Below are 20090 nucleotides of genomic sequence, written 5' to 3' on the forward strand. Positions count from 1 at the left end.
CCAAAAACATAACTTCTTTTTGACTTCACCAATATAGAATGAATATATTGAAAACAAAATGGTTGAATACATTAATGATTTTCATATGGTAGAATATCAATATTTATAAGTTGTTGAAAAAAATTGGGCTCTTCGTGAATTTTAGTGTTATACAATAATTTCATAATTTCTTACCTCCATTGGTGAGTTATATATTAAGTCTCTCGTCAATAGGTTTTTTTTTTAGTATAATTTAATATTTAGTGATCACACATGTGACTAAACTTGAATATTTTTTTAAATCTTAAATGAGAAGATTTAAGATTAATAGACTCTTAATTAATAGTATCAAATTACATTTTTGATTATTTCCAATTTCAAATTAGTGTATAAACTAAAATAATATTAATTTAGTATTATTGTAATTTGAACTAATACATAATTTAAACTCATGCATAATGAAAATTGTTAGACAGATAAATCAATTTTTTAATATTATGGATTTAATTTAACAAAATAAAATATGAACCACTTGTGAAGAGAGACCCAATCATATGATTCATGATCATGAAATCGAAAAATTTGTAATTTAGTATCCAATCAGATCATGACAAATCATGTTTGACAGATTTTTTGCGTTATTTAATTTTGAAAATATAAGCTTTTCCATAGATATATTTATCTTACAACATATTTCCTTTAAGAATACATCATCAATAAATGATAATTAATTTTGCATAAAGACTTGGTTGTTCATTTCAATTCAATTACAGTATGTCGTTAAAGTGTTACCATTCTTGGTTGTTGTTTGAGAATTGAGATAGTCCAATATTTTTATGTCGACATGCAAGTAAGAACATATGGGATGAAGAGTTAAAGTTGGTTTAGAACTCGGGATAAATTGATTTCAACTTCTACTTTTAAAGCCTAAAACAAAACAGTACCGCAAAGTTTGGTAATAATAGTTTAAAAAAACGGTTTAGAAACAACACGAAACCGGTTTTAAAATTGGTTCTCAGTTCTTGGTGAGATGAACTTCTTGAGGAAGGAGAGTGTAGTCGATGTGAAGGTCCTCCAAGATTCTCTTAATCGCCAAAGAAAGCTCTGTTCTTCTGATATTCCTTTCTCTGTATTCCTGAAACGTGATGGTGTGGTTGCTGTATAGAGCCATCTTTAGCTTGTTCATGTTCTCTATCTCCTTCACCACCACTGTGTGTACTGCTGCCCAATGCTGCGGGTTCTGCTCCAAGTACCTGATACACAAAACCCAAATCACTCATTCAAAGTCAAGATCTTTGGCTCAGTAATTCACAAAAAAGTTTCAAGGTGGTAACTTACTCGGCGATTCTTTCTTTGAGATGTGCGATCTTTGAGACTGGTGTAGAGAACGAGATAGAGAACTCCACTGTTTCTCCCATATCTGGACTTCTGAAGTAATTACTTATTGGTTTTGTTGCCAAAACAGAGTTTGGATAATACACTTTCTCGTTGTCGAGCTTCAAGAACACTGTCGTTAACAGATTCATTTCTTCGACCAGCATCTGAAAAGCCGCAAAACAATATGTATTTATAGAGTATGGAGACATATTATCATACTAGTTCAAAAAAAGGATCTCTGGTATAGAGGTTTACCGCGACACCATCGACAACACATCTGTCACCGACATCATAAGGATGCATAACGAAGACAAACACAATGGATTCAAAGAGGTTTTTGCAAGTGCTTCCAATTATAAAAGCCAGAGCTACAAGTTGGGTGGAGAAGAACAGCAAAACCTTGGTCGTTGCTACTTCTAGAAGCAGCAGCCAAATGACCACAGTTATCACCATCAAAATCGCTGTCACAAGTTTGTTTAACTGCTTAACCGCTGTTTTTGTGTCGTTTAACGAATGCGCTAATGCTCTCCGGCTAGTGTACACCTTAACCTGATCAAATTGCAACACACAACACCAATTCATTAAAATCAAGAAAGTGACATACTCTCATTGGTAAAACCTCAGAACCTGAGGAGACTTACCACCCATTCTGTGAAAGCTTTTCTTGTGATTTTCCCTGTCTCAGCGGCACCATCAAACAATGGGAACACAAGATCAACCTCTTCCTTGATCATGAACCTAAGCAAGTCCTCTTCCTCTATGTAACTAAGAAAAAAAAAAACAAATACAATGATTTCTACTAGGGAATGATGCACCAAGAAAAAAGAAGGAAAGAAAAAGAGCAAATCGGACTAAGTATCTCACCTGGTTAAAGGCTGAGCAACATTTCTGAAGACATGGTAAGCAGCAGCCAAAGCCTCCATCTCATTAGTAATCTCTCCTCTATCAGCTTGCTCTTTCCCATCGCCATATGCTGTTTCATCCAATGTATCAGAGATTGTAGAGAGACCTGAAGTTCTAACCGCTTCCACCAAAACCCGCATTGTCCAAGCGGATACTTTCTCTCGCTTCATCTTATGAACTTTCCCCATATCAATCACTTTCTTCTCTTTAACCGTGCCTTTTTTCACTACACTCGTGAAACTCAGATGGCCTGTGCTTGGTTCACGCCCGACCCTCTCTGCCTCCTCGATAAGTGGAGGACCCGAGAGTGTCTGTAGAACGTATTGGTGGAAAACAGAATCTTGAATCCTATCGAAAAAGTTATTGACGTTGAAGTTCGCTGCAAGGATCTTCAATAACAATGTTTTCACCAGCCAAAGTAATGACCCCGTCAGAAGGGAAATAAGAGTCCTGGTTATACATTTCAAGACTTTTGTGGCTGCGGGGGACCGTTTCACGTCTTGGTTGAACAGTAATATCCAAGCAATAAGGATCAAGCTGAGCCATATGAAGACTTGGACGGCCTTCTTCAAGCCGTGCACAAAGTATAGCACTTTCCTCCTCAAAAGAAAGTTTGTTTCTATGAGGAACACAATCAAACGCATGAACCAATTGGTCACCAACATCCCACTGAATATAACCATAACAAGCACACACCATTTCCAGAGTTCTAGTCCCCATAAGGTATGATCTTTCAGGACATTAACGGTCAAACTCGCAATCAAAGCACTCAGAATCGCTACAAAGAAAGCTGACTCTACCAAAGCCAATGTACTTATCTTACTGCGCATTTCTTTGTTCAGCTTAACCTTCTTATAGATTTCCTCATCTTCATCTTTCTCCACAACGGCTTTACTTGGAGTTAGTGGTGCTGTTGACCCGACACTCCTGTTAGATTTGTTGTTCGGGGAACGTCTATTAAAGGAAAAGCCAGTACCAAGTTGCCCCTTAACTTCCTCCTCTAGGAGAGTTGAGTCTACAGGACCAGATGGATCCACAAACCGGGACTTGGGTTTTGAGTAAACCGACCTTGCAAAAGATTTCCTCTGAGTTAAACCCTCATTGTTGTGGTTTGGAGCTCTAGGAGGCTTGTTAGGACTACCAACAAGCTTAGAGATCTCAGGAGAAGGGCTTTTATTGATGGGCACTGCTTGCTCAGACTCAGGTGAAGCCATATCCTTAGAACGCCTTGATGCTTCCTCACCTGAAACATTGATAACAACTTCTCCTCCTCCTCCTCCTCCATTACTACTCTTTTGTTCTGCCATTCCAAGCACCAACTCTCCCTACAAATGGCTCTGTAATTTCCCCAAAAGATAAGATTAAGAACACTATAGGGTTGACAAAGTAGCAATTTTTTCAGCTTGACTAAAGATAAAGTAATAAGATATTTGAGTTATCAGACAAAGGGTTTAAGAAACTCAGCCTCTTATTCGTAGTTTACTAGTTTTTAAGTTAAGATATGGAACTTAAACCCTAGATTCCTTAAGCATATATTTGTAACAGAGTCAATAGATTTACCCAGGAAGATTATATATATATATATATATAGAACCCAAATAAATCTATAAGAAAGATTCAAACTTTCAGATTAAAGAAATCAGAACTTCTAACAGTGAAAAGAGGGAGACACTGAGCTTACCAGTAGTGAGATAGATAAAAATCTTGCAACTTCTGTGAGTATCTCAGCTCATTCTTGAAGAAGAAGACCCAAAAACTAGCAAGTAAAAAAGACGAGATTTTAGGAGACAGTACACACACCACGACCACTTGAGAATTATGAGAGATGGAATAATTCAAACATAAGATAAATGCTTACAAAGAAGAAAGACCAAAAGCAGAGGCGGTGGGGAAAGAGATGCCTGAGAAAAAGTGGTTAAACCCAGAAGGCAACAAATACCAAAAAGCTAAATAAATAGAAAACAATGGGACATGAAAAGAGGAAAGAGAAAAGGACTGTAGAGATCTTACATGAACAAAACACTCAGGCGGGTCCAAAAGAGTTTAAGAGAGTTTTTTTTTTTCAAAAATGTTAAGAGATATCAAGACTTTTTAAGCCTTAATAAATAATATTGAATGATTTGGAAATGTAATTAACATACTTTATTTTAGTTGAAGATGGCCGACTAGTTTAGTTTTAAATTCCCCAAAAAAAACAATTAAAAATTGCTTCACTTTTAACGTTTTTTTTGTCAACAGAAAAATAACGAATTTTATATTAGTAAGTTGGATATAAAAATGTCGAAAAAAAAAAAAAAAAGTTGGATATAAAAATATGAACCAAAATGCATTGGGGAAATTTTTCACACAAAACGTGGTATTTAGTCAAAGTAATACTAACCAAAGTTCTACTTATGTTTAAAAACGTGTAATAATAACTCTCCTCTGTACTATCTGACAAAAAAACCCACTGTTCTGTCCTAAATTGTTCGAATACAGTAAGTCCAAAACTACAAATTGTCTATAATCATCCAAATTTTTCAAATTTCAAAACTTTAAATGTACACGACATTCGATAAGCTCAGATACCAGTGAGAATCAAACATAAAAATCAGTTAATTTTGATTGATAAACTAAAAAAGATTTGAGGCTTTTCCAAATTATAAGACATGGTTTATTATTATTAGGTTAAACGCAGCACAGAGAAAATGATGGTTGTTTGACTACTGGGAGGGACTAGTGACCCATAAATACCACTCTCTGTCTCCATCAATTTTCCATTATGTTATGTCGTTTGCTTTCTTTTTTTCTTTTTTTTTGTCAACTCCATAATGTCGTTGTTGTTGCTGTTGCTAAACGAGCTGTGTTTTTAATCATTCCGTTAATCAATGCGTGAGCATGTTTAGCATGGTTTAATTGGTGATTGGTCATGCTTATCTCTATTGGCGTATGTGTAACCCATTTTTTTTTTCTTTTTTTTTTGGTAAAAAATGTGTAACCCATTGTCGTAGTATTATTAGTTTTATTACCAACTATCAGAGACTACTAGTCTACTACCATCGGTGTATGTGTAACCCATATGCTGAGACCTAGTTAAGTTAACCACTTGCTATTCCTTCATAATTATGATATCAAAGAGAGATTCCCTTGATTCGAACCCTTATCGTTTTTTATTGGTTTTTAAAAATAAAGATTGATAATTTACACGACAAGAATATTTAGAGATTCCACCATCACTGTACTAATTAAAGTGCCCCAAGAGAAAAAGAAAAAGAAACAAAGGTAATTTGTAAAACTTGTTTAGAAACGTACGAGCATCAGATTTCTAACTAATGGTCTAAATTTGTACCTTAAATGGGTGATTTATACAATTGTACACTATTATATTGGCTGTAATTGTAATAGTGTAAACTTCAATTCTTATTGTTTTTACTGTGTCCTTTGGATGAAATATAACCTGTTATTTTAATTTGTTAAACTGATTACTTAAAATTATTTTTATTTGGTATCCTAGCGAATGAATAACTTTTTTAAAAGTGGATAGTTTTTATACCAATTTTTTTATAAAAAAAAAGGTATTTGGCCACATTCACCTGAAGATTCATATGTCTCTTTTGGCTAACTGAAAAAGAAAAATGAATGAATCCAACGGATAAGATTTACTTTCATTGCCGGAGACACAATGGATTCCAGATCCTGAGCCGACTTGAATCCACAACCCTAAAACAAATAAATGTGTATTTTCCTTTTTCTTTTTTTTTTTCTCAAACTGCTAAAACAAAATTTCATTTTTTTTTGAATCTCTTCCTGCAATTTCCATTCTCTAGTTACAATTTCGAAAACCAGCGCCACGAAATAGTTCAATTTCCATTTTTTAGTGGCCACAAAATAGTTCAATTTCCATTTTTTAGTGCATGACTCTCCAAACATTTTTAAAAGATAACCAAGTCACCGACTTGAACCCTAGCTATCAACTCTATAAATGTTTCAGTATACTTCTCTTTTCACCACAATTTCCTTTTTTACTCTCTCGTTGCAATTTTTTCTTCAGTTTCTCTCGCTGTGATCTTTTCTAAGCTTGTAACACATATTTCGCGTCTGAAGCAACTCTAGAGCAAACCCTTGCTGAAAAGATGCAATCAACTGAAGAGTTCGTGAAATTCTTAGGAAAAGGTGCTTTTGGTTCTGTTGATCTCGTCAAATACACTAAAAGCGACGGTTCCTCGTACCATGCCGCCGTCAAAACATCCATGGCCAGAGATTACGACTCTCTCAACAGAGAGATTAAGATTCTGTCCGAACTCAAGGGATATCCTAACATCGTTCTATGCTATGAAGACGATTTGGAAGAAGCTTTCGACGTTAACGGACGCAAAGTCTACAAATTGCTTCTCGAGTACGCAAGGGAAGGGAGTTTAAGTTCTTTCATGAAGAAATATACCGACAGAAAGCTACCAGATCCATTGATCAGAGACTTCACTCGCATGATTCTCCAAGGATTGGTCGCGATTCATAGCCATGGTTATGTTCATTGTGATCTCAAATCAGATAACCTCCTTATCTTCTCGTGGAATGATTCTTCGTACGAGCTGAAGATTTCTGATTTTGGAAACACTAGAGAAGTCGGAGAAGTTCCAGATCACTGGGAAGTTGACTTCCCGTTTGTCGGAACGCCTGTTTACATGCCACCAGAGTCTCTCCACGACGGGGCTGCGAAGAAAACCCTAGATTTGTGGTCGTTAGGGTGCTTAGTGTTGCAGATGTATACAGGTAAAAAGCCATGGGCAGGGGTTGGAATTGTCGATCTCATGAATTTTCTCTCTGTTGGTGAAGCTCCAGAGATCCCTGAGTATGTGCCTTGTGATGCAAGGGAGTTTATTGAAACGTGTTTCGCAAGGACACTTGAGAAGAGAGGAAACGCATCTGAGTTGATGTTGCATAGGTTTTTGTGTCCTGACGAAGAGAAGACGGAGAAGATTGCTGTACCCGTCGCTAAAGAGAAAATTTCGTTGCTGGTTAAGTTGAAGTTGAGAATCAGACAAGCTTCAAAGATAACAAAGGATGTTAGAAAAAAGCCCTTGAAATTGAAGATTTTGCCATCTAAGCCTCTACTGTTTAAGAAAATTTCGAGTAAACTCTTGAAGTTGAAGACGTTTTATCCGAGACACTTGGATTCCAGTTTAGTATCTGTTCAGTAGTGAGCTGGATTTATCTCTATTTCTTTTCGTATGTAGATCATATAGCTAGTTATAATTGTTGTTCATTTGTATGTTACGTCATTAACTATTTGATATTGTAACGCATTTACATCTTTGATTAACTCGGATTAACCGGATTGGGTTTAAGTTCTAAAGTTAAAACACAAAGACTATTAAACCGGATAAAAACCATAAAAGAACCCGCCAAAAACTTGTGAACCGGATGACCTAAACGGACCGGTTATCCCGGTTCAATAATGTTCGTTAAAGAGTTTTTTAACTTTCACCGAGCGTCGCCGGCAGCTCATTTAGCGATGGTGGCTCACCTACGACTCGTTTCGAAATCTTCTCGTTTCGCCACCGTCAAGTTCACTGAGTCAGTCTCCGCATGCTCATGTCGTCTCTTCTCTGCCTCCACAGACACGACTCACCCCGAACCCGAACAAGCCCCGTCTACGAATTCCATCACCGGAGACGAAGAGCGACACGAAAAGCTACGGAATCTCCGGGTTCTTCTCCAGCAGAATCGAATCGAAACGGCGCGTGGCGTTCTCTCTGCGATGCTCCGATCGGATTCTATGCCGTTCACATCGCCGAAAGAACTCTTCTCCGCCTTCTCGTTATCATCTCCGTCGTTGAAACACGATTTCTCCTATATGCTTCTCTCCGTGGTACTAACCGATTCGAAGATGGTTACTGAAGCTGCGGATTTGTTCTTCGCCTTGAGGAATGAAGGTATTTTCCCCAGCTCAGATTCGTTAACGCTTTTGCTCGATCATCTTGTTAAGGCGAAACAGTTCAGAGTGGCTATAAACGTGTTCTTAAATATTCTGGATTCTGATTTTCGTCCCAGCAAGTTCATGTATGGGAAAGCAATTCTAGCAGCCGTGAAATTGGGTGATACTGGTAAAGGTTTAAAGCTGTTTAATCGGATGAAGCACGATAGAATCTCTCCCAGTGTGTTTATTTACAACGTTCTTATTGATGGATTGTGTAAATCGAGAAAGATGAAGGAAGCAGAACAGTTGTTCGACGAAATGCTTGCAAGAAGACTGTTGCCCTCTTTGATTACGTATAACACGTTGATCGACGGATATTGCAAAGCTGGGAATCCAGAAAAGAGTTTTAAGGTGAGAGAACGCATGAAAGCTGATAACACTGAACCGAGTCTTATTACATTCAATACTTTGCTAAAGGGACTGTTTGATGCTGGAATGGTGGAAGATGCAGAGAATGTTTTGAAGGAAATGAAGGATCTGGGGTTTGTAGCTGATGCTTTCACCTTCAGTATTCTATTTGATGGTTATTCGAGTAACGAAAAAGCTGAGGCTGCTTTGGGTGTTTATGAGACTGCAGTTGATTCTGGTGTGAAAATGAATGCTTATACGTGTAGCATTTTGTTGAATGCGTTATGCAAAGAAGGCAAGATAGAGAAGGCGGAAGAGATTTTGGGAAGAGAAGTGGGCAAGGGCCTTGTCCCAAACGAGGTTATTTATAACACGATGATTGATGGATACTGTCGAACAGGTGATGTGGTTGGAGCTCGTATGAAAATCGAAGTGATGGAGAAACAAGGTATGAAGCCAGACCATTTGGCGTACAATTGTTTGGTTAGGAGATTTTGTGAAGTGGGGGAAATGGCAAATGCTGAGCAAGAGGTTAAAAAAATGAAACTTAAGGGACTTCCTCCTAGCATAGAGACATATAACATCCTGATTGGGGGCTACGGGAGAAAGGGTGAATTCGATAAGTGCTTCGACATTCTTAAAGAAATGGAAGACAACAGTACAATGCCGAATGTTGTTAGCTATGGAACTCTGATAAATTGTTTGTGCAAAGGATCTAAACTTCTTGAAGCTGAGATTGTTAAGAGGGATATGGAGGACAGAGGAGTTTCACCGAATGTAAGGATATATAACATGCTAATCAATGGTTGTTGCTCAAAGGGGAAGATAGAAGAAGCGTTCCGGTTATCTGAGGAGATGCTCAAAAAGGAAATAGAATTAAACCTGGTTACTTACAACACCCTCATTGATGGGTTGTCCATGACTGGGAAATTAGCAGAAGCTGAAGTCTTGCTTCTGGAAATCTCTAGAAAGGGTCTTGAACCAGATGTCTTCACGTATAACTCACTTATATCTGGATATGAATATGCTGGAAACGTGCAAAGATGTATTGCGCTATATGAAGAGATGAAGAGATCAGGAATAAAACCCACTTTAAAGACATATCATCTTTTGATCAGTTTGTGCACCAAGGAGGGGATAGAGCTCACAGAGAAAATATTTGGAGAGATGTCGTTGAAACCAGACTTATCAGTTTACAATGGGGTTCTTCATTGCTACGCTATACATGGAGATATGGATAAGGCTTTAAATTTGCAGAAGCAGATGATTGAAAAGAGTATCGGTTTGGATAAGACAACCTATAACAGCTTGATTCTGGGACAACTGAAGGTAGGAAAGCTGTGCAAGGTTAGGAGTTTGGTTAACGAGATGAAAGCCCGGGAATTAGATCCTGGAGCTGATACATATAATATAATAGTGAAGGGGCACTGTGAGGTGAAGGATTATATGGGAGCATATGATTGGTACAGAGAGATGCAGGAGAAGGGTTTGTTAGTAGATGCTTGTATAGGCGAGGAGCTAGTGACTGGGCTTAAAGAAGAATGGAGGTCAAAGGAGGCAGAAATTGTCATTTCTGAAATGAAAGGTAGCAAGCAAGGTGATGCAACAGTGGACGAGGCTCTATCTGCAACAGAGAAGATATGAAAAAATTAAGAATGTATGCTCTAAGCTTAAGTCCTTTTGATTCCTGGCTCACCTCCCCCAAATTATTTCAATATTATTGGGTCTGGTTTTTTGCATCATTAGAGATTTCTTGACTGATACTTTCGTTAGAGACTTCAGTAATCCACAACCTTTTGTATGGGATCTATATCGTGGGTAGACTCAGATAGGTACAATGACTTTGGGTTAGGCTTAAGGTTGGTTTGTAGATTAATGATGGTAGGTAATACCATTTGTTCACGTTTTTTGGATCGGAAAACAATGATTCAACTATATTTGTGTGTTGTACACAATAATTATCAAGTTTAGAAAAAACAATTCTAATTTCATAATTCTCTCACGTCAAAAATATAAGAAGACTATTGTACTACAATAATGAGCTAACACTAGTCAATCACTTGACATATAAAAAGACTCAAAACGATGAATTTGTAGAGTTTTAAAGCGTGTGAGTCGCACGGTGGGGCGGATGACTCTAGAAAGGAAGGTGAGCCCCCACTAGTCAGTCACTAGAAGCATCTTCAAGAATTTTACAAGCAAGCAAGCGCATAATCTCTTCTCAACTCAACTGAACCTTACACTTGAGAGAGCATCCATGGCGGTTACATTTTCTGATCTACACACAGAGCAAGGTCTCAAAACCCTCGAGGAACACCTTGCCGGAAATTCCTACATCTCCGGGTAACCACTCGTATCACTTCTTTAGTAGTTTGGCCTATACTACCAATATAGCTCGGTTTCTACTACTCACAGAGTCACAGTTTGACCTTTTGATCTGTTCATGATTTTGTTTTCAGCGATCAGCTTTCGTTGGATGATGTGAAGGTTTACGCTGCCGTATTGGAGAAGCCAGGAGATGGCTTTCCCAATGCTAGCAAGTGGTACGATAGCATTGCTTCCCACCTCGCTAAATGGTTGGTATATATAGTCTCTCTTTTGTTTGCTTTTCTTCTTGTTGACGAATTGCTTTTTTGAGAATGATGACTTGTTCGGATGCTTATTTTTATAACTGTTCGTCCAGTTTTCCCGGGAAAGCTGTCGGAGTGAGAGTTGGTGGTGGTGTTGCTCCATCTGAAGAAGCTCCGCAGACTGAGGTAACTAAAGCTCTGTTTACTCCAGTTACGTTTCTTAACCAGTCAAATCTGTGAGGAATCATGTGTTTGTCGAATTGAACTATTCTGTGATAGTGTGAGATTAAGTAGGGGAATATGAAATTTTGGTGCTGTTGGAATGATGATATTTATATACTCTTAACTTTTAAGCTTTTTCCCTGAACTTATCTGCAGGCACCTGCTGCTAGAGCTGATGATGATGGTATAGATCTTTTCGCTGATGAAACAGAAGATGAGAGAAAAGCTGCAGAGGAGAGAGAAGCTGCTAAGAAGGACACTAAGAAGCCTAAAGAGAGTTAGTTTTTTCTTCTTGAGTTTTTGGATCACTGTGAATTGTTAGTAAATTCTCAGCTGGACAGATTATTTTGCTCAACACATCTTCAGATTTTATAACTGATAGAGAGACTCAGCTTGAATTTGTCAGTTTTGATGGTGAATGCTAGTGATTGATTGAGCTAGCCAGCTAGGAATGAATGTAATGCACCTTGAGATCTTGCTGATGTTTGGTTACTTCTTCACTCTCTTTACTCTTTTGTTAGGTGGAAAATCTTCTGTGCTTCTGGAAGTAAAGCCATGGGATGATGAAACCGATATGAAGAAACTAGAAGAAGCTGTGCGTAGTGTTCAGATGCCAGGTCTTACGTGGGGAGCTTGTAAGTCTAAGAAATTCAATCTAAATCTACATTTTCTTTTCACAAAAATACTTCATTTGTTTTTTTGTTTTGACTGTAAGAGTTTTGTTGCAGCGAAACTGGTACCGGTTGGTTACGGGATAAAGAAACTCACAATCATGATGACAATCGTTGATGACCTTGTGTCTGTGGACAACCTCATTGAAGACCATCTCACCTCAGAACCTAACAATGAGTACATCCAAAGTGTTGACATTGTCGCTTTTAACAAGATCTAGAGACTACAAAACCCTTCCACATGAAAAGATATCGAGTGTCCAGTTTGGTGTTCAGGCCTAATCTTGTTGTGTTTTCATATGGTTTGATATGAGGCCTAGAGTCTTTCCTTTTAAGTTCTAAGACCAACTTTGGAGTTGAAAACGAGTCGGTCTTATTAAGTTCTTGTCTTGTTGTCTTTAAGGTGAATTTGCTGTTAAAACTATGTTGGGCTTCGTAACATCAAGATTACAAAACAAACTGTGTAATAAAATACTATTGAATATATTGGTCTTGGGCTAAATACCTAAGATTTCACTGCGCTTACTCACTAAACCTATTTGTTTACCGCGCTTTTACTTGTTCTCTTAATCTGATTGAACTAAGGTTACAACAGAGAAAGAACAAGTCGCTGGGGTGGTGTGACGATGTGATTTTTTAGAAGCATATAAAATATTAGGAAATTTGAAAGATCCATTTTTGAGCAAACATGCAAGAAACACATGATAAAACCAGTAACCACAAACTCATACCATCCATCCATCATCTCTCTTTCTCTCTCTCTCCTTTCATATTTTCTTTTATTCTAGAAGAGCAAATTATCACCTTTAAAGCGAAGGAGGTACATACTGTCTAGACAAACTAAACAGATCTTTACCCTCAAAAGGCGATGTCCACTCTCTCCCATTTCCCACTAAAGCAGCTTCCTGCACTCCCAATGCCACGCCCATCCCATTCCCATTTGCCATCATTCTTGTCCTTCCATTCATGTGTGCTTCATATGGGGATGATGTTGCCACGTACTGTTGGCTAGGTCTAGGAATGCCTATGCCTCTATCGAGACTCCAGTCAATATTGTTGTAATCTAAGTGTCCCACTGACCCATCTGCGCTCCAGTCCAGTCCCGAAGAAGATGAATTTCCAAACCCTGAGAAGAGCCCAAGAGAAGCAGCTGGAGCCACAGCAAGCGGGGCAGAAGCCCCTGCCATTCTGTGACTATTGTTGTTCACTTGGCCTTGATATTGCTGATACTGAAGCTGCTGGTACATCAGGTTTGAGTTCAGATCATTAGGAGGCAGAGTTCTTGAGGGTAAGTATCCATTAGATTGAGCTGCCTCAGATCTATTTGCAGGGTACCAACCACTGCCTGCTGCTGCTCCTGTAAAGGATGCATTCATGGTAGAGACAGGTAGGACATTTGTATTAGCAGATTGTGAGCGTTGTTGTTGCTGCTGCTGCATCATCATAACTGGTTCCCTCATATCATGCTGCTGAAGTCTCTTGAATTGATCACCTAGGGCCGCCACATACTGTGTTTCTTCTGTTTGCCGCGGCAGAGGCGTTTGTTGATATGGCATGCGTTTCTTCTCTTCCAGGGCATTATTTTGTTGCAGTTTCATCCACTGCAACTTCATGTGAATTCTTTCCAACGAATTTACATTTTGGTTTTCGGAATCTTCACTAATGTAGCTGGATCCTCTGGGGTAACCAAGATTCTTTCTGTCAAGGGATTCTTCGCCACCTGCAGGATACATACCTGAGTTAGGTTGCAACTGGGCTACTGTATTCTGACTTGTGTGCACAGAAGGGACTTTGCTATTGTTAAGAGAAGTATTATCACTAATATCCTCTGCTTTTCTAGACGCAGTAGATTGGTCTTGCTTCTGTCTTCTTAATGCTTCTTCTGCTTTCTCAATGTCCCCTTCTGCTGTGACTACAGCTCTTTCTACATCCTGCTTGGTGCACTTATATTTTGTTTCCAACTCTAAGATTCTACTCAACTCTTGTGATATGTCAAGCTTTAAATTCCCAGAGGTAGGATCTAGTTTCTTATCTGCTACTTTTGCCCCACCATCATCAAGCAGCCAATTAACTGACTCCTCTATTTTCCCTTCATTTAACATAAGAGCATAAGTTGCCCGCTCATGAGCAATACCCATTGCTATTATCTTCTGAGTATGGACTTCAAGTTTTCTCGACATCAGATACTGACAGCATCGCTCATGCAACTCCTGAGCTCGCTTTTCCTTTTGCCTTTGGTGCTTTCTTTCATTTTTCAGTCGCATTTTTTCTCGCTTGTCATTGTCAGCACCAGGAATGATTTCTTGTTTTGTAGCCGTACTAGATACTTTCTCTTTGTGATCTTCTGAGTCACCTGACCAGCTACCATTATTAGAGACAGAATCACAGTCAGCTCCAGTTGAATCCGACTCATCAATGTTTCTGAACCGGCCATTATTGTGAAGTGATGAGGAACCAGTTGCTGAAAGGGAGTCAATGGTTTGAAATGTCCCCAAAAGAGGATTGTAAGCACCAACCACAACCCCAGTACTTGCACCCATAGATCCTGAGGCTTTACTAGGTGTCTTCTGTGAATCGTTCATAACCTTCTTGTCTCTCGATTTAGTCTTGGAAGCGCTAGACATCTTCTCAGAGCAAAGTTATCCTACAGTTCTCAATCAAAACGAGACAAGTCAATACAGAGATTCATTAACAATCTTCTCTGAGCAAAATAAAAAGAAATTCATTCTTATAGAACATCGAAGATCAATAATGGTCATTTGAGCAGTAATTTCGAAGCTAGAGATTCTTCAATAAAAAAACAAAGATACAGAGATTTCACAGAGACGACTATTATAACTACATCGTCGATGTCGCAAACGTATGGATCCGTTACAAGAATGAATCAGAAATCAAACAGGCGACAACAATCTCCGGTCAGATACATTTCTGAATCGAATAAGGTCAAAACGTAAAATCACGGCGACAAAAAGAGCTTAGCAGTCGAATCGAATCCAGAAACAATACAAAAAAGTCATGTTGGAGCAACGAAGGGACGAAATTGAAAGGAATCACGAAAACCTAAAAGGCGAAAGAAGGAAATGCGCGATTCGATTGAAGAATCAAAATCGAAGTATAGATCAGTGATGCGAGGGGAGAGAGAAAGAGAACCTGGCTGATCGGAGTCGTTGACGGTGAAGCGAGATCCGGAGAAAATGAAGAAGAAGAAGAAGAAGAAGAAGAAGAAGAAGGAGGGTGAGCTCTAAGGTAAGGCGATGAGGATGAGGAACGAGAGGAGTGCGATTATATGAATAATACCAAAAAAAAGAATTAACTCGGCGTTTCGAATCCCCAAATCGAAACACCTATTGGAAAATTAGGGTTTGGTTTAGCAAACAGAAATTAAAAGCTAATTTTTTTTATTAAAAAAAGTAATTTTCTAACAAACAAACCAAAAAAGAGTTGCAAAAACCAAACCAAAGTCTTCGAATTAAATAAATCTGAGCCGTTGATTTCTTTTACAGATTTTTGTGTTTTCAGTTATATTTTTTTCTCATTTCACGTTCATTTCCAGTTGTCCTTGTTTTAATTTCAGTTGTAAAAAAAAATAACTAATTAAATATTAGAAAAAGACATTAGGGCCTTGATTAGTAACGGCGGTTATTTTTGACTGTAGAGACTTTGACTTTAAAATTTTAGCTGCAGAGAATTTGGCTGTAAATGTTTTGGCTGTAGAAACTTTTACTGTTAAAATCTGATTGGTAATGCAACGCTTTTAAAGTTGTGACTGTTATTTTTATTATTATTATTTTATATTAATAATAAATATAAATTATGCTAGAAATAAATTTATAGAGCAATTTAATGACTAATTTTCGCTAACAATACATTTGAAAAATAAATTAAAAGATAATAATAATACCATTAGTAGATATAAAATTTCGCTAACAAATTTTTTTTTGTTTTTTTTTTGTTTTTGGTGATTGATTCTTAATAGATTATTATGTCAAATAATAATGGTGTTTTAAAACTATTTCAAATGTTTTTTATTTAAGCAATCTGTTAAACATTAATTAATGCATTGTTTTGAATGTTATTCCCTATATAAACATATAAACATAAATTTCATAACTCTTTTACATCATCATCTTCATGAAAATAAATTGATTATTATTGAAATGGATCTTAAAAGAACAAGAAAAAATAAGAATAATTAATATGTAAAAAATAAAATATATAAAATATATTTATAAACTTCTAGATTGTTTTAAATATAATGGGATGTGAAAAAATAAATAAGTTTAAATTGTTTAGATTTTAAATTCAGGTTTTTGACACTTCTAAAAAAATGAGATGGTAAAGAAAGAAAAAATAAAAGTGGCTTTCAATACTTAAAAAAAATAAAAGCCAAAATTTTTGATTGGCAAAATAATTGCTGTAGAATTATTTAAAACCTTGAAAGCACACAACCAATCGGCCACTAGATTTACATGGGCAGGACTCGGACAGAAGTATTGTAGTTTAAGGATTTCGATTAAACAGCTAATAACGTTTGTACAAAAATTCAACAAACAATTAATAATTGATGATTTTTTCTGTTAGTGAAAAGAATAATACTAATCCAAAACTACATAAAAAGTTGACGTCAATTAAAAAAAAAAACTACATAAAAAGTTGACGTCAATTAAACAAAAAAACTACATGAAAAGCATAAAACATAAATGCCCTTTACTGAAAAATAAAGTCTTGTTGAACCGGAATCAATCATATAACCAAACCAAATGAGGGGGTAACAAACATCGGTCTAATTTTTTTTTAATTTCTGCCATTTATTTTTCGGTCCGGGTCGGGTCAAACCCGTCCGGCAGCATAAGTATGAAACGACAACGTTTTCGTTATCCTAGGGGATTGATAGAGGTGGTCACTCACTCGCTGTTAGTTTTGGATTTGACGCAAACGGCAATGAGCTTAGCTTCAGTTATCCACCACCATGGAATCCTCGCTCCGGCGACATCGGATCGAATCTTTCTTACCATTCCGGTGATTCCGGCGGATCTCCGAGCTCGTGGTTGGACTGAGCCTCGCTTCTCTCTCCTTGTAAATCCCTCTCTCGTCTCAGGTCTCCTTCTCTCTTCTTTACACATTTTGCGTATTTCATATATCTTTGTGAATGGATTGGATTCATCTATCTGGGTCGTGCTAATGTGCTTTTGGGTTACGATTGTTTCAGCTGCGAATCGTCGTCTCTCTCACCTTCCTCCTATTGCTTGCTCCAGAGATATCGATCAGGAAGATGATGTTTCTTCTTCAGGTGAATGCTTCTTCTCCAAACTTTTCTTCTTTTTTATATTCTACATTTTTGATAGTGAAACACAATTTAAACGTCTCACTTCTAGTTCTAGTAGAGTAAAAAGGAAGAGGCTTTGTCTTGTGACAATAATTTTTTTTGTGGCATGTTAGTACAGAGAAGGAGAGCAGAGATCTTCTACCACATAAAAGCGATGAGGTTGCAAGCACCTCTCGCTCTTCTTCATCAGTAGATAGTGGAGGTCTGAAAGATTATCAACAAGAAGAAACATATAAAACTTCCTTCAAGACTGTTGCCTTGTGTGTTAGTATTCTCTTGCATCTCCTAATAGATACTTTGTGATTTATAAACGGAAACTGATGTCACATTTGTCTCAATAGGTAGGCACTGCGGTGGCATTTGGAATTGGAATAGGTTTGAAGGAAGGTGTTGGCAAGGCATCTGAGTTTTTCGCAGGGTGCATAGACCTTAGATATGTTATATAGAGATTCATTTGACTCTCAAGGAGATATCTTAGCTCAACTTTTTTCACCTCTTGCAGCTATTTACTGGAGCAAAGCTTGTCAGTGGACAACTTGTTTGTTTTTGTTCTTGTTTTCAAGTACTTCAAAGTCCCACTTATGTACCAGGTATCAAACTCTCTGTACAGATATTTAGCTCTCGACAATAGAGTATTCTGATTCTGTGGCCCTTTCTGTAGAACCGCGTACTTACCTACGGTGTAGCTGGTGCAGTTGTCTTCCGCTTCGTGTTAATATTACTAGGAACAGCAACTCTTCAGGTGATTACTATCTTTGGATCAAAATGATTGTTAGTAAAATTTATTTTCATTTTTCCGCCTATTTTGTTCTGAATTCTTTCCCCTAATCTTTCAGAAATTTGAAGCAGTCAACCTACTGCTTGCTGCCGTACTCTTGTATTCATCTTTCAAGGTGCCTTTGTCCTCATCTTAGCATTTATATCCATAATTGCACCCAACTATCGATATGGAATATAAAGGTGCTCTGTCATTGTTTTTTCTTCTGCTCCCAATATGTTAATACAGTTATTTGCAAGTGAAGAAGATGATACAGATCTATCCGACAACTTCATTGTAAAGACATGCCAGAGATTTATTCCTGTCACATGTAATATACCCGGTCACTTTCTTCATGTTCCTCCTAGTTGCTTTTGTTTTTTACCTTCAAAGTTAATTTGGCTTGATTATGAGTAGTTAGGCGTCAAGATTTTCTGTGCTGGTACTGTTTACCATGCTTAGATAACTGAATTTTCCCTCCTCTCTTTTGTTTATAACTGCTCGCAGCAAGTTATGATGGAAATCGATTTTTCACAAAGCAGGATGGCATTTTAAAAGTAAGTATATGACAAAAGATATTTCCTAAATATTCAAGGTTTATGTACAAGTCACTGTTAAGTATTACTGTATGTGGATTCCGTGATCAAAATATTTATCATTGTGTCTTTTGACTGGGTTCTAATTTATTTCAAAAATAATTTGGGCAGGCCACACCATTGCTACTTACAGTAGCAGTGATTGAGCTCAGTGACATAGCATTTGCGGTATCTTCCGTCACCACTTTGTGAATCTGTTTTTGTCTCTTTAAAAATGAAGCAAAAGACTTATATACTGGTTGCTCCTTCTCTAAGGTTGACTCAATACCAGCTGTATTTGGCGTCACTAGGGATCCTTTTATTGTCTTGACCTCTAATCTCTTTGCAATTCTAGGTATTTGTTTCCTGTACTTGATCTTGTTAACTTCTTGCATCTCTCTTTTAAATACTCGTGGAACTTTGAACTGAATTTTAGTTGAAGATTTATACTTTTTTTACTTCTGGTGTTTGAATTTACTACAGGACTAAGGTCTCTCTATACACTGATTTCCGAAGGAATGGACGAGCTAGAATACTTGCAGGTATCTTTACCACTTCGTACCATTTTCATTCAGCTTTTCTGTTACATACTCGAACTAACTAACCATTAAATACATAAGAAGACTGCCAGTAATGCTCACTACGTACACAGGGACTAGTATGATTTGCTTCTAATCTTTTTTTTTCCTTTCCCAGCCATCAATAGCAGTTGTTCTTGGCTTCATAGGATTCAAGATGATTCTTGATTTCTTCGGTATATATATCATCATCTCTTCTTCAGCAATTTCTGATTGAACAAAGCCAAGCAACTACCAAAGAAACTAACCTCTCTCAACATTTTTTCCTCCTTGCAGGCTTCCACGTGTCGACAGAGGCATCACTTGGTGTTGTGGCACTTTCTCTCAGCACCGGAGTACTGTTGAGCCTAACAAACAAATCCAGCGAAAACTAAACAAGACCTGAGAACAGATTCTAGAGGAAAACAATCAAACAGTTTCATAAGAATAATTTCGCATTGTTCATCAAAGCATTTAGCTGATGTGTTACTGTATATAAAACACAAAGAAAGGGCCTTTGCATTTTGCAAGATTGTTGTATTGCTGTTGAAAGCTGCAGACAGAATAAGATATTTGGAACGTCTTTAATCTCTTTGTCTGGAAGACATGTGGGTTGTGTTGGGTCGGTTATGAAACAAATTGCAAGATAGCAATGAGAAATGTTGAACTCGTCTTTGACGGTCAAGTCATCCCATGTGCCGTAGTTGCTCTCATTCATGGAGTTCATCCTCATGAATAGTCTGCCTCCCATTTCTCTACTAAAACAAGTCTTCTTTAGGCATCAAAGGATCAAACAAGTCTTACTTTTGAATTTTACTCAGTCTTCCCATTACTCTGTCTCTCTTAAAG

The 20090-nt window shown here is 37.5% G+C and overlaps 6 protein-coding genes across 7 annotated transcripts; 4 read left to right on the forward strand and 2 right to left on the reverse strand.

Moving 5' to 3' along the window:
- Positions 1-858: 858 nt before the first annotated feature.
- Positions 859-4229, reverse strand: LOC17882184 (mechanosensitive ion channel protein 10). Of its 2 annotated transcripts, XM_006287077.2 has the most exons (7): positions 4118-4229; positions 3941-4015; positions 2221-3596; positions 1998-2121; positions 1612-1905; positions 1318-1520; positions 859-1232 (listed from the first exon to the last, which is right to left on the reverse strand). In XM_006287077.2, the coding sequence occupies exons 3-7, from the start codon at positions 3564-3566 to the stop codon at positions 995-997; spliced, it is 2205 nt and encodes a 734-aa protein (XP_006287139.1). In that variant the 5' UTR covers positions 3567-3596; positions 3941-4015; positions 4118-4229; the 3' UTR covers positions 859-994. The 2 variants fall into 2 exon arrangements, with proteins under 2 accessions (XP_006287139.1, XP_023637195.1); XM_023781427.1 differs by lacking the exon at positions 4118-4229 and having other exon boundaries at positions 3941-4099.
- Positions 4230-6371: 2142 nt separating this feature from the next.
- LOC17882548 (mitogen-activated protein kinase kinase kinase 3) lies at positions 6372-7436 on the forward strand. Its single transcript, XM_023781938.1, has one exon. It carries the CDS (start codon positions 6372-6374, stop codon positions 7434-7436), a length of 1065 nt encoding a protein of 354 aa, XP_023637706.1.
- Positions 7437-7547: 111 nt separating this feature from the next.
- LOC17883992 (pentatricopeptide repeat-containing protein At5g12100, mitochondrial) lies at positions 7548-10557 on the forward strand. The gene has a single exon (XM_006287020.2). The coding sequence runs from the start codon at positions 7694-7696 to the stop codon at positions 10205-10207; it is 2514 nt and encodes an 837-aa protein (XP_006287082.2). The 5' UTR covers positions 7548-7693; the 3' UTR covers positions 10208-10557.
- Positions 10558-10682: 125 nt separating this feature from the next.
- Positions 10683-12528, forward strand: LOC17884344 (elongation factor 1-beta 1). The gene is made up of 6 exons (XM_006286494.2): positions 10683-10906; positions 11023-11139; positions 11247-11319; positions 11512-11632; positions 11877-11990; positions 12084-12528. Exons 1-6 carry the CDS (start codon positions 10821-10823, stop codon positions 12245-12247), a joined length of 675 nt encoding a protein of 224 aa, XP_006286556.2. The 5' UTR covers positions 10683-10820; the 3' UTR covers positions 12248-12528.
- Positions 12529-12660: 132 nt separating this feature from the next.
- On the reverse strand, positions 12661-15336 carry LOC17881476. The gene is made up of 2 exons (XM_006287253.2): positions 15177-15336; positions 12661-14670 (listed from the first exon to the last, which is right to left on the reverse strand). The coding sequence occupies exon 2, from the start codon at positions 14648-14650 to the stop codon at positions 12833-12835; it is 1818 nt and encodes a 605-aa protein (XP_006287315.1). The 5' UTR covers positions 14651-14670; positions 15177-15336; the 3' UTR covers positions 12661-12832.
- Positions 15337-16928: 1592 nt separating this feature from the next.
- LOC17884573 (thylakoid membrane protein TERC, chloroplastic) lies at positions 16929-19926 on the forward strand. The gene is made up of 14 exons (XM_023780842.1): positions 16929-17124; positions 17236-17316; positions 17471-17616; positions 17694-17770; positions 17855-17942; positions 18014-18094; positions 18189-18245; positions 18359-18440; positions 18617-18666; positions 18817-18873; positions 18961-19039; positions 19168-19226; positions 19381-19438; positions 19539-19926. The coding sequence occupies exons 1-14, from the start codon at positions 16968-16970 to the stop codon at positions 19634-19636; spliced, it is 1170 nt and encodes a 389-aa protein (XP_023636610.1). The 5' UTR covers positions 16929-16967; the 3' UTR covers positions 19637-19926.
- The last annotated feature ends 164 nt before the right edge of the window (positions 19927-20090 follow it).

Source organism: Capsella rubella, unplaced genomic scaffold (assembly GCF_000375325.1).
Source record: "Capsella rubella cultivar Monte Gargano unplaced genomic scaffold, Caprub1_0 scaffold_6, whole genome shotgun sequence".
Taxonomy (NCBI): Eukaryota; Viridiplantae; Streptophyta; class Magnoliopsida; order Brassicales; family Brassicaceae; genus Capsella; species Capsella rubella.